The sequence below is a fragment of the Mustela nigripes genome, chromosome 2 (genome assembly GCF_022355385.1).
Source record: "Mustela nigripes isolate SB6536 chromosome 2, MUSNIG.SB6536, whole genome shotgun sequence".
Taxonomy (NCBI): Eukaryota; Metazoa; Chordata; class Mammalia; order Carnivora; family Mustelidae; genus Mustela; species Mustela nigripes.
In genome coordinates, this window is record NC_081558.1 from 9,271,827 (window position 1) to 9,285,627 (window position 13,801).

Sequence of the window (13,801 nt, forward strand, 5' to 3'; positions counted from 1 at the left end):
AGGGGGTCCCTGGGCATCAGCTGGCAGTGCGGGGCCACAGTGTCCTTGAAGGAGGTGGGGTTTGAGGAGAGAAGTTTCAGCTGCGAGATGCAGCCGGAAGGGACCAGGATCTGAAGCTTTGCAAATGCTCCATGGGGGCTGGTCCGTGCCTGGCTGGGTTCCCTCAGCCCGGGCACCGCAGCAGCACCCCTGCCAGCCAGCGACCGAGCCTTCTCCTATGTCCTATAGGCGGCAGGGGGTTTGCCGACCCCTCTCAGGATGCCCCGTCCTGGGCCTGGCTCCCTGCCGTCCCTGGGGGAGAGCAGGCAGCAGGAGATAACAGGGTACAGCCCCAGCCCTGCCCTGGTACTAGTTTCTTCTGGGAGCCTTGTTCTAATTATTTCCTTGTAACTCCCCCATCGGGTCCCCAGGGACCCTGCCAGGCCTGCAGGGGAAGGGAAAGTGCAAGGTAAGCTCCTGTCATGCAGCCTTGACTTCTGGGGCTTTCTAGTCTCGCCAGGCTCCTAACCTACTTAGTGAGGGCAGCAGGGCCCAGCTCCCAGCGGGAAATGTTCCTTTGGCTCTGAGTGGGGGCAGGGCAGCGATGGGGGGCAGGAAGGAGCTGGGGCAGGGGCTGCTGCTGCCAGTCCAGAATCTGCTACGTGCCCGTCTGCCAATCTCTTGCTTCCCCGTCTCAGCCACAAGCACAAACTCATTCTTGCTTGGCAGGGCACAAGGGGAGCTGTGCTCAATAAAGGTGCTCAATAAAGAGACCGTTGAAGGAAGCAGCGGGAGCCCTAGGGGAAGCAGAGTTGGAATTGTGCTGTGTGATCTTGGTCGGGTCCCTTAGCCTCCCTGAACCTCAGTTTCCCCATCTGTCCCATGTGGGGATATTTGGGAGAGCTTACGTGCCAAGTGCCTGAGGTTGTGCCTGGAACACAGCAAGCACTCAATTAACAGGAACTGCTAGCAGACCCTGGACCCCTAAAGGGAGAGTTTTTTAGCCCTCCAAAAAGTTAAAAGTGTCGGCTGTGTTTCTGAGTCAAAATAGTCCTTTCTTTCAAAGCTCATGTCCAAACCCAGAAGTCTGTTTGGTGACACCTGGCTGTCCAGGCAACTGGCTGTGGAGGACCCCCTGCCTGAGTACCCCCATACCTGCCACGCACAGCGTGCGTCCCTCCATATCACTCAGCCTCACTCCCTCTACCAGGGATGCCAGCAATTTCTAGCCCTACCCACTGTCAGCCAATTTCCCCTCTGCCACGTACACATAGCCTCTGTCCCCTCAAGTAACAGCCAGCCCCCAAGCACCTCCTCCAGGAATCAGAACTTCCCCTCCCAACCAGCAGCCATGGTGCACCCAGGGCTATGCCCAGGGGTACCCCTGACATTCCTTCCACCATGGCGATCAGCTTTCAGGGATGCAGGACAAAGGAGCCCGGAACAGAGGAGCCCAGCCAGGAAGGGGTCTGCTGGGTGGGACTCACGTTGTTTCGCGGTGCGTTGGGCTGCACGGGGTCCTCAGCCGCCAGGGCGATGCTGCTCATGGCAATGACCATGAGGATGCACATCTCAAAGTAGCGCAGGTTCAGGATGTAATGGCACAGGCGGCGCAGGCTGTTGGGGACACGTGGGTGTGCAGAGGTCTACTCAGATCGTGGGCTTACAGACCCTTTGCTTCTGTAATCTTATTTCACCTACCACTTCCCAAGGTCCCGTGCCCAACAAAGTATCAAGATCCTCCACCTGGGGGCTTTCATGGAGGTCATGGAACCCCAAGAAGGTGGGGGGGCCCTCAGCCAGGGGAGATATTCATAGGCCCTGTTGATAAGTTGATAGTTTCCCCGATTCTGCAGGACATGAAAAGGTTTTTCATGCATAAAATGTCCCATGGTCAAATAAAACAGGGAAATTCTGGGTTAAAGAGATTTTTTTTTTTTTAATTAATTGAGTGACCTTAGGCAAGTTACTTATCCCCTCTGTGCCTTAAAGCTCTCATCTGTGAAATGGCCATAATCATGGTGCCTACCTTAAAAGAATGTGAAGATCAAAAATGTTAATATATGCCTGGCACATAGTAGGGGCCTCCAGAAAGCTACTGAAATTATAGGTTGCAGACCTTATCAGAGCCTTTGATGTGGTAATGGGATAATACATAAGTACCTAACCTCTTAAGTGGAGCTAATAATATTTATAAATATGTCATAAAGTTGTGTGGATGGCAGCAAGGCTGTGTGTGTGGTTAAGAACACGGATGCTGGCATTGGTCTGTTTGGGCTCTCCCACTTGCTTGCGGTATGACCTTTGGCAGGTAACTTCATCTTCCTGGGCCTCAGTTTCTTCATCTGTTAAGTGGGCATAAGCACAGTACCAAACTCATAGCGTTATTATGATAATTTTATTATTTTTTTTGGTAAAGCACTCACAACAGTGCCTGGCACTAAATACCACATAAATGTTTTCCTAGTAAAATAGATAATTTCAACCACATAAAAAAGGAAGCATGTAGGATGAGACTCAAAGGTCTCAAGAGGCAGGTAATAGAAAGTAGTTACTGACCAGCTTCTTTGACATGATTTTTGTCAGGAAGCATTTTGACAGACCAGGGTTTCAAGAAATGTCCTTTGGAAAAATGCAATCCTCAAAGAAGCCACAGTGAGATGCACGTGATAAATTTCTCTCCTAAATCATCTATCTTCCTCAAGGATGCCCAAGACAAAGGGCTATGGAACTCAGAGACCATCTGCCTAGAATCCAAATCCTTGGGGAGGAGAGGTTAGGAGAAAGAGCTCAGGGACCAGGGCCGCCATGTATGATGACATAGGTTGTGCACTGCATAAGGCAAACATTTCTTAGGGGTGCCTCTCATATTACAGGTGGTGTAGATTTGAATATTTATGACAATAATTTCTAGATGATAGTTGGAAAGGGTCTTTCACCCTACATCAATACTTCATGAGAAATTTATGAGATTTTTATCTTTATGAGAAATTTCTTACAGGACTCAAGAAAAGGGCATCATTTTAAAATTTGCTCAAAAATCCCCTATGGCCTAATGGTGATCTTGGAGACCATTCTCCCCAGTACCCACTGGGTGGGCCTGCCGTCTGGCTTGACTTCCACCAACCCAGCGGAAGCCCCAGGCACCCTGCCCTGGCCACAGGCCATACTCACGGGTTGGTTGTAGAGAGGATAAACATGGAGCTGTAGGGAGGCATGGGTTTGGGGCCGTCTTCCCCGGGGTCGTCGTCTTCCTCCTCCTTCTTCTCTTCCTCCTTTTTTGGCAGTGGGTCTGGGTTGGCGTTTTTGTTCACTGTGGGGACAAGAACCAACACAGGGCTCCTTCCGTGATTTCCCATAAGCCTCTGGGGGTTCCCGTCCGCTCCCCAGAGCAGACAATAAGCAGCTGAGATTTGTAAAGTGTCCACAGTACGCCAGGGACCACATTAGTCCATTTAATACTCACATGACCCTGTGAGGTTGGTACTTTATACTCTCCATTTTACAGAGGATGAAACTAGCACAGAGAGGTGAAGTGACTTGCCTAAGGTCACACAGCTGGGATGTGGCAAAGCTGGGATTTGAACCTGGTCCCAGAGTGCCTGCTCTCAACCACTCAACAACCCTGAGGCTGGTGGACGTTCATGGGATGGTAACACAAACCTACCCCCATCCCGTGGGATCATCACACCGTCCTTGGAGGCAGGGAGCATAAGCTCCAATAGACCCATTTCACAGATGGTAACCCTGATCCCACCACCATGAATACCTCTCTTTCAATGGCAAGGGCCACTACCCTCCCAAACATTGATCCTGCAGCCTTGCTTTGCGTCTCTGGGCAGGCTGAGTTTCTCTGAGCCTCAGTATCTTTATCTATAAAACGGTCACAATTACAAGACCCTCCTTGTAGGGCTGTGGTGAGCATTTATCAAGCAGATTCATGAAATTCTCCTGCATAGAGCTGGCACTACCAAGAGGGCTATTGTTACCATCTTTGGAAATAACTAGCTCAGTGGGTCATCTCTAAATTCTCACTGCTTCTCTGACCCCAATCGTACATGGTTGGGGGACTTGGAGGGAGGTCACAAACTGCCAATCCCTCAAGGGCCTAGACCTGCACTAACACTTGAAGAGTACGATACTCTGTACGTGTAAAACACACTGAATTTCGAAGACCGAGTATAAGACAAAGAAGGTAAAGTAGTTCGTTACTGTTAAAAATGTTGATTACGTGTTGAAATGGAAGCATTTAAGATACAAATAAATAACACTTCGGGTTAAATGCGATTAAAGGGAGGGAGAGAGAGAGACTCCCAAGCGGGCTCCAATCCCAGCGCAGAGCCTGATGCTGGGCTCGATCTCACCACCCTGAGATCATGACCTGAGCCGAAAGCAAGAGTTTGATGCTTAACTGACTGAGCCATCCCGGTGCCCCTCTTTTCTGAAATCACTCCTTCCTCCCTCCTTCTCGCCTTTCTTTCTTTCAATAGGGCCACTAGAAAATTTAAAACTATACACGTGGCCCATGTCGCATTTCTTTTGGACAGCGCTGGTCTGGGGAATCATCTGATGCCTCCTTGATTTCCATGAAAAGGACCCTTTGCTTGTCAAATACGGTGGCTTCCTGGCTTCCCTGTGAGAATTTGGGAGGCAGACAATATCGCTGAACTTCTTGGAGGCCATGTGCCAGGTCACGGTGTATTATCTCATTTAGCCCTCCTGGCAGTCCCATGCGGGCAGGAACTGCATCTATACCCATTTGGAAAGGAAAAAACTGAGGCCACAGAAGTAGGTTCACTGTCAAGGGTCACTTGGCCAAGGCTGCCGGGACTGGGCCCTGCTCACCTCATTGGCCCCAGGGACATCAGGTGCCCCTCCCAGTGCCGGGGGTGGTGGGGGTCTCACCTTGGACGACGGTGTGGTTGAGAGGGGCCGGGCAGGCTGGGGGGATGTCCACTGTCGTGTGGTCGGGTTTCCTGGCAGTCTTTGCTGAGTTGGTCTGGGTGCTGCTGGGGTTGGTAACGATAAGGCTGTTCTCGGGGGTCTTGGGGGGGCCGGGGTCAGACGGGTCCCCAGGGTTGTTGGGCGTCCGGCGGCTGGCGGCATTCTGGGGGTTGGTGGCCGTGGGCGGGGCTGGCGTGGGTCTGGGTTCGGTGCTGTTCCCGGTCCTGGCGGGGCTCTGGGGCAGACCGGGGCGGCCGAGGCTGTCGTGGGCGCCGGCCGACCCCGCGGTGGCCAGCTTGTTGTTCCTCATGTTGTCGATGTCCTCGGCCAGCGGTGGCTCTTGGCGGCCCAGGTCCTGCTGGATTGGCCGGGTGGTCGACAGGTTGGGGCCTGACACGGGGACCCCAGGGCCCTGGTTCTCTCTGCAGAAGGCAGGCCAATGAGAAAGGACCCGTAACTGAGTGAGAATAATAGGACGAATGCTCTAGACCCTGCCTCAGCTTCTACCCTTCAGGGTATACACTTGGACCCAGAGGCCTGGAGCTCCCCAGGCCCTGACACGAGAGAGGCCTGGCTGACTCCTGCTTGGAGATCATGACCCCATGGAAGAGTAACGTCCCGGCCCCCCAGAATTCAGTGTGGTGCTTCTCTTGCTGTTTCCTCGGGGATGAGGCTACTCCTGTGGGGAGAGACCCGAGGGTAAAAGAACTTTCTGCCAGAGCCTGCCTTCTTCCAAACCAAAGCCCCCTGCCTCCGCCTATAGGTCCCCCCACCGGAGCTCCTGAGTGGGACTGGGGTCCATAGTGTTTTCAGGGGTGGTTAAAACTGATAGGGAGACACCATCTTTTTAGGGATAAAACTGTCTCATGGCTTTACATGCCTGATGTATTTATGTCCCCTCCCAATATCCTAGCTCGGGAGAGCACACTATACACCCAAATAAGCATCATAAACACGAATAAACCTAATAACAGCAAACACTTCAGTAACAAAGCTCTCAGCGGCTGCTCTAAGCACTCGGCTTATGGTAACCCCATCATCCTCAGCTAGATAACGAGCCCCATTTTCCAGATGAGGACACTGAAGCTCAGAGAGGTTTAGTCTCTTGCCTAAGGCCACACAGCTGGTAAGGGAACGTGATAATTTTTCATGGGGATACAAGTGTGATGGCCAAAGCATTGCAGGCAGAGGGAACAGCCAGTGCAAAGGTCTTGAAACGGGGACAAGCTCATGAAGTTTCAGGACGCTGGTATGGCTGCAGCTGGAGAGTGGGGGAGACAAGGCGGGTAGGAATTTGGTGCCTCAACTACTCAAATAATTAACACCGTGCAGACGGACAGAAGAGTCTTGAGTGTTCGGTGCAACTGGGGAGAAGAGAAACATGTTAAGGGTCTTGGCTGGGCTTTTTCTACCCCATCGCCGTTTGGGACATCAGCTCTGGGAGGCAAGTGGTTTATTTCTGTCTTTCTGTTCACAGCTGTGATTCCAGTGCCCAGAATGGGGCCTGGCACACGGCAAATGCTTGGTCACTTTTTGTCAAGTAATAAGTAGATGCCCCCACTTTTCAGATGAGGACACTGAAGCCCTGAACTCCCACGGTCCCAGCCCTCCCATCAGGCCCCGCCTCCTCCCATCTGGAGACTCACCCCTAGCTTGCTGGGCACCCCCAGGAGCTGTGGCCCCGGTGAGGGTGGTGGGGGTCTGGGTCCTGACTGGTGCCTGCTGGCTGCATGTCCATCCTCAGCTGGCTTCAGCTCTGCCTGCCTGTGCCAAGCGGACCTGGCTCCCAGTCAGCTCCCTGAGGGTTTGGACCCCAATATGCTCTGTTTGCTTTTAGACCACCCTTTAGACCTTGGGTCCTCCGATGAGGGGTCTTGTCCTTCCCTAGTTCCTGGGCGCTGGTCCCAGCAAAGCCTGTGCCCTGGGAACCCCAGGACATGTATTGTTTATAATCTCAACGATGTCTCTCCCTGGAGGGCTTTGCAATCTGAAACTTATCTCTCCGGCTCTTCTTAAAGGCAACCCCAATTCTGCTTCCTGTATCCTCCGCTTCAGCTCATAATAGCTCACACGCACTGAGCACTTGCTGTGGGCCAGACATAACATGCCTCTCAGACATACACAGATCATCTAATCCTTAGAATCACTGGGGAAAGTGGGCAGTGCTATTAGTCCCATTATGCAGGTGAGGAAAACTGAGTCCTGGAGAGGCCAAGGCATAGTAGAAAACGATGTCCTCAGGCTGCACACGTTCATTGACCAGCAGGGAGGTCAGGTAGGATGGTAGGCACGAAAACCCATGCCCAGTTTGGAACTCTAAATCCACCCAACACTTCCTCGTCTTAATTTTGCATTTTACTTGCCAAAGTCCACGGTGTTTTTGGGAAGCGGAAGAGAGACGAGGGATTTTATTTTCAGACTTGCGTCTCTGAGTCTGCACGGGGAGAAGGGCAGGCCCAGCCGGTTTTCTCACTTCTCAGTCATGTGAGTGAGACAGACTGGCCTGGCTTTGAGTCTCAGCAAAGCCCCTCACCAGCTGTGGGACCCTCTGTAGTTCAATTAACCTCTCTGAGCCCCAAGTCCCTTGTCTTTATATTGGGGATAAAGTAGCAGAGCCTTCCCTATGACCGGGCGGCTAAAGTGGGGATCCTGGAGCTGAGTGGCTGCAAAACCATCGGCAAGTTACTCAACCTTGTTCTTCATCCAACACATGTGCGTGGTAACCTCCTTGGGTCTCTATGAGGCAACTCCCGGGCCCGGAACCTGTTGGGATCTGCCCTGCCTCGCTTAGAACCTGCTTGTGACTAGTGATCCTTTATCCTTCTCAGCATCTCCCTTTTGGAATAGGGCTGTCTACCTTGTGCTCATCCTACCCCTGTATTCTGCCGGCAGAGAATTTGTCTTCTAGTTCATGTCCACAGATGGGAGGAGATTTGGCCTCTAAGTGGCTCAGCCCCAGAGTCTCAGCCATACCCAAGTTAGATGATGGGATGTAGGATTTCTGAGCTGATACTGTGAGAGGCCAAGACTTCTGGGGATGTTGGCATGGGGCGGGGGTCAGAGGGCAGACTGTAATGGGCGGAATGTTGGCCTCTCAAAAGATACGCCCACCTGGAAACCGTGAATGTGGCGTTATTTGGAGAAAGGGCCTTTGTAGACATAACTGAGTTAAAGATCGTGGGATGAGGGGCACCTGGGTAGCTCAGGTCATGATCCCAGGGTCCTGGGATCGAGCTCCGAGTTGGGCTCCCTGCTCAGCGGGACATCTGTTTCTCCCTCTTCCTTTGCCCCTCTCCCACTTGTGCTCTCTCTCTCCTTCTGTCTCTCAAATAAATAAAAATCTTTTTTTTTTCAAATAAATAAAAATCTTTTTACAAAAGGGATCATGAGATGAGGTTATCCTGGATCAGGCTGGCCCCTGAATGCCATGACCAGTCCTTGGAAGGTCTGGAGAGGGGGAGAGAGAGGTCTTGGATGGTCTTGGAAGAGAAGGAGAGAGGACACAGGGGCCAAGGGGTGGGTCGTGCGGTATGAAGCTGGAGGTCAGATGTGCAGGGATGCATCTGTTGTTCAAGAAGGACCCAGCCTCCAGGACGCCAGCAGCCCTGGGAACCTCGTATGGTGCCCGGAGAGTGACTGCGTCAGCTGTAATGGCACGGAGTAAATCAAGTCTCCACCCGTATTTCCCCAATGTCTCATGCAGCCCACAAATAGGTTCCTATTTCGAACCCACTCCTGGTCCTTTTTGAGAAGTTGTTCATGAGAGGAAAATCTGGTTGGGAGTATTTTCTCATTGTTCTTATCAATTTTGCAGGGCGGGGGGGGGGGGAGAGATAGCCATCCCTAGCACAAAGCAGGTTCGGGTAAATTACCACTTCAGAGAGAACCTAGATCCTTCGGCCAGCACTAAAGAACACACAGCTGAGACCTGGTGCATCCACGGGGATGGCAGCCTCGTGCCCAGGACCAGGAGCCCTTGGCTCCCTCGGCCGGCTTGGTCTACTGAGAAACTGGAGCCAGCTCAACCGCAGTGGCCGCACCTCAGTCTCCAGGAGGCTTCACTGCCAAGCGTCTCCAAGGAGAACTCAAAAGGGGCAGAAAACTTTGAAGTCAGGCCCCTTCCCCCTTCCCTCTTGGGGATGTGCATCAGCTGCCCAGAATAGGCAGCCGGTTGCATAACCCTGTCCCGCCATGCATCTCTCTGCCAGCTAATCACTTCAGCGTCCTTCTGCCAAGGGCCATGGACACCTTTTCCCGGGCGTGCAAAGGCCCCCGATGCAGAGGAGGATGGTGCCTCCTCCTCTGCTTCCTGGTGCCACTATGTCCTAAGGACCTTTGTGTATTAGCTCATTTAATCCCCATATCCACCACCACTGGACATGGGATTAGGATCAGACCCATTTTACAGAGGAGGAAACTGAGGCCAGGAGAGGCAAAGGCCAGATGTCACCCAGCTCGGAAAGGGTTGTGCTGGACTGGACTCTGGTCCTACAGATTCTAAGGCAGGATAGATTCTGTGAGGCTCAGGGGTTCAGGATCTCCTTTTGCTCTTTCTGGGGAGTGGGTTTCACGGTGACGGCAGCAGGTGGAATGAGGGCGCAGAGAGCCCAGATGCTAACTCCAGGGTGGTGCAGGTCTTGGCAAGAGATGCCTCTGCTCAGCCCCGTCCAGCAGGAGGCACTGCCTGGCTACTGGGGAGCGGCAGCCACTCTGCGACCCGCAGCGTTTTCCTGGGAGTGGGGGACATCTCCACCTTCGCTCTGATGGCCTTGGGGTGCCACCGGGCTCAGCCACCTGGGGTGGGGGATCTGGGGTCAGTGGCTACAGAACGATGTAGAATGAATGACAGAATGTGCTTACGTCCATGTTTCACTGGGGTGAGCTTATGAGAGCTACGGGAGGCCATTTAAAGCTGGGGAGGAGAGGGTGTAATCCAGGAAGAGGCAGAGGGAATCGAAAGGGAACCCTTATATGTGTATTATCCATGTTCTGGTGAATGAAATACACAGCGCGGATCTGGGAAAAGGCCGAAGAAATGATAAAAAGGAAAAAGGCAGGTGGCAGACCCCTTAGGCAGGGCCACTGGCTTGTCACCATGGAGAACTGAATGTCTTTTTAGTATATTACATTCGTGATTAAAGTTTTCTCTTGGCCAGTTTTTTTTTTTTTTTTTTTTAAAGCAGATGAATGCCTTGTCTTGCATTTTTTCTCTCTAAAAGTGTTTGAATCTTCATGAAGCTCTATTTCCAACGAGCATTAGACCCTTTTTATAAGCCAGGAGAATAATGTCTTCCTGGCCAGGGCTTCGAGTGAGTGCGTCCATTAACATGGTAATAGGAGCGGCCCCCTGGTGCAGGTCTGAGGTGGGAGTGGGGAGGTAGTTTCTTCCTCCAAAGGGGAGGGGGAGCAGGGGCCATCTGTGGGATTTGGGAACACTGCATTCTTATCACACCGCTGCTATCTGCGAGCTGCCCTTGGGAAAATCTCTTCTTCTTTCTGGGCCTCAGTTTCCCCATCTGTGAAAGGAAGGGCCTGGAGTGATCACTCTACAGGCTATGGATATGAAGTTGTTTTTTATGTCTGTTGATGAGAAAAAAGAATTTTTTTTTTTTTTTTTTGGGGAGAGGAAGGGAGAGAGGTGGGGTGGGGGCAGAGGGACAGGGAAAGAGAGGATCCAGAGTAGTCTCCGTGCTGAGCACGGAGCCCAACGTGGGGCTGGATCTCACGACCCCAGGATCATGACATGTCCCCAAACCAAGAGTCGGACAATTAACTGACTGAGCCACCCAGGTGCCTCTATGAGAAAATCTTAACAGTATAAATGATAATAGTAAGAGTAATAGCTAATACTTCCAAAATGCTTGCTGTTACCACCTCTACACATAGTTAAGATATATTGAGTACATAGTAATAATCTTCACCGTGATAATAGCTAACGTTCACTGAGCACTTATTATACACCAGGCATGATTCAAAGCCTTTTACATATATTAACTCCACTGAACCTTCCACTTACGCTCGGCAGTAAGACTGCTCTCATACCCACTTTACAGATGAGCCAACAGAGGTGCAGAGATGGGAAAGGACATGCTACAAGTCACAGAGCTGGGAGGTGATAGGCAGGAGTGTGACCTCTGGCTCCAGAGTTCTTGCTCTTCACCACCAGGCTGTGCTGACATTCCATCCCTGTCACTCAGCCTCCTTCGATCATAGGAGTCATATAGCAACAAGTAATAGTAATACCAGCAGGAGGGAGAAGAACAGCATCGGTGAATCACGGGTCCTTAATCATGGAGTCATGTTCTAAACACTGTGTTCCACCTAAAAATCCTTTCTGTGGCCTCTCCTTGCCCTGGGAGGATTCAAGGTCCTGCTGATCCATCACTGTTCTTTCCATTTTTTTTTGTCTGCCACTCTCTCCTCACCTTCCAAACTGCAAACTGGCTTCCTTCTGGTTCACCTCAGGGCCTTTGCACATGCTGTTCTCAGCCCAGAACAGTCTGCTCCCTTCTCAGATAGCTCCTGTTGGGAGCCTGGTCTGGGTAGAGGGGGAGGGGGAGAGAGAATCTCAAGCAGACCCCCCACCGAGCACAGAGCCTGCCGTGGAGCTTGATCTCACAACCCAGGGATCATGACCTGAGCCCAAAGCAAGAGCTGGACACTCACCCGGCTGAGCCACCCAGACACTTCTTGTATGTTTTAAATACACTCCCTATTTTCCTGGAATGCAACTACTGGACACATTGAAGGAAGACTAGACTATTTCACAGGGAACTTCACCAAGAGGTATTCTCCAGTTTGGAAGATCTCCATATTGGTGGCAACCCCCTCATGTCACCTGAGTTGCCCACACCACCCAGAGCCAGCCAGCGTCGGCACCTGTCACGCTCATTCGTGGTGCCTCTGCACACAGGGCCCTGTGTCACTTTACTCTGTCCTCTAGACCCTCCTTACTCAAAGTGGGGTCCCTGGACCAGCATCAGTCTCACCTGAGAGCTCCTTAGAAATGCAAAATCTCAGCTGCACCTGAGACCCACTGATTTAGAAACTGTATTTTAATAGGATCCCTAGGGATTCATGTACACATTCAGTTTTGGTAAGTGCTGGCCCAGTGCCCATGTCATATAACAGAGCCACTTAAACACATCATTAAAAAGCCAATATGATCCCCTCGTGGTGATATAAATGAAGACAAACAGGATGTCAGTGAAAATAAGAACAACTTCTGTTTCAACATGGTTGGGCTCCTGTATGTAGCATTACTACAGGACAGTTACAAAATATTAAGAAAACAAAGATGCTTTTGCTACTGGGTAGGGTGCTGGCCTGCAAGGGGCCTCAGAAAGCCTCCGCCTTGCTCTCGTTTCAATTCTGAGGGCCCGGAGGGGCTTTTCAGATCCCTCAGGAATAGCATCAGGTAAAAAGATGGTTGACTCATTAACAGCTAAAAATGGTCTACTTTTACCCAGCACTTACGTGTCAGCTGTTCTTCTTCGGGCCTTTTGCATGAATTATCTCTTTGAATTCCAGCCATGACCCAATTTGATCCCACCATCTCCATTTTACAGATTGAGAAAACTGAGGCCCAGAGATCTTTAGTCACTTGCCCGCGATCACACAGCAAGTACATGGAAGAGCTGAAGAATTTGGGGGTAGGGGGTTTGGCAGGATTTCTCATAGATTATCCCTGAGATGCACAAGGGGGAAATGGTGAGCCTGCAGAGGCTGGCGGCCAGAAGGCCTAGTTTCAGGCCCCTTAGTGGCGGTAGAACCCTGTGCCCGCAGCCCAAAGGCCTCTCGGTTCCGCATCTGTGACAATGGGGTGGGCGGAGGAAGACTGAGATGCTCAGCAGGGGCCAGCATCATTACCACTACTGTCACCCACCAGCCAGCCTCGAGGTCATCCCCACTTACTTCCTCCTCCGGTGCCTGCGCTCCCGGTCCTCCCTCCGCGCATCCGCCTCGTATGCAGCCGGAGGGCCGTGCCGGTGCCGCCGCCTCCGCTCGCCGCCGTCCGGCCCCTCGCCATCGCCCTCGCCGCCCCGGACCGGCCGGCTGCCCTCGCGGTGCCGGGACCTCCGCTCGGCCTTGTCCTCCGCGCCCTCCTCGCCTGGCCTGCGGTGGGTGCGGTGGCGTCGCGGCTCCCCGTCGGCGCCCGTGCGGGGCGAGCTGCTCCGGCTCTCCCGGCTGCCGCCCTGACGGTGCACGTGCCTGCGGTGGGGGTCCCCGACCTTGGCCCGCTCGGCCTCGCCCTCCCAGAAGCCCGGCTGCTCCAGGCTGCCCTCCCGGGCGTGGTGGTCCGACTCGCGGCCGTAAGGCCCCTCCCGGCTCAGCTCGGCCTCCTGGCTGCCGGCCCAGGCCCTGCGGGGGTCCAGGCCCACCGAGCCGCTGGGGTCCCGGGCCCGGTCGTGGTAGCGGGCCTGTTTCCTGAGGAAGTCCTCGGCTCGCTGCTGGCCGAGGCGCTGGTCCACCGTGGGCTCGGCGGCCCGGCTCTTGTTGGTGTTGTTGTTACGGTTCTCCTGGGGATCGACCACCAGTGGCCGGTCCAGGTGGGTCTTCATGTCCGGCCGCAGGTGCCGGGCGTAGGAGGCCTTCCAGCGCTCATCAGGGTCCATCTCGTTGTACAGGGCCTCCCGGCTGGCCAGCAGGTTCTGCTTCCGCATCTCACTGGTCCGCTGTTCCCACACCGACTTGGTGGGCTTCTGGTTCTTCTGTTGCTCCTTCCTGCAAGGGGAGGGCGCGGGGCTTAGAGCACCGCTGGCACTGTGGCCTCCTCTGGCTGCTCCCACTAACGGGAGTCTCAGCCTAGGGGGCGTCTCAGCCCACGTGGTCTTGGCCCGAGGCACTTCGAAGCTCAGAAGGGTATCTTGGCCTGGCT

At 53.1% G+C, this 13,801-nt stretch overlaps 1 protein-coding gene across 8 annotated transcripts in view; it reads right to left on the reverse strand.

Annotated features, from left to right (window-relative positions):
* The window catches only part of CACNA1A (calcium voltage-gated channel subunit alpha1 A), a 286,551-nt gene that overhangs the window by 61,168 nt on the left and 211,582 nt on the right, over positions 1–13,801 (reverse strand). For all 8 annotated transcript variants that reach the window (XM_059389171.1, XM_059389172.1, XM_059389169.1 and 5 more), the window contains 4 exons: positions 12,838–13,647; positions 4,885–5,345; positions 3,154–3,292; positions 1,467–1,596 (listed from right to left, as the gene is read on the reverse strand). In XM_059389171.1, the coding sequence (XP_059245154.1) occupies positions 1,467–1,596; positions 3,154–3,292; positions 4,885–5,345; positions 12,838–13,647 (1,540 nt within the window). The remainder of the gene's footprint in view (positions 1–1,466; positions 1,597–3,153; positions 3,293–4,884; positions 5,346–12,837; positions 13,648–13,801) is intronic.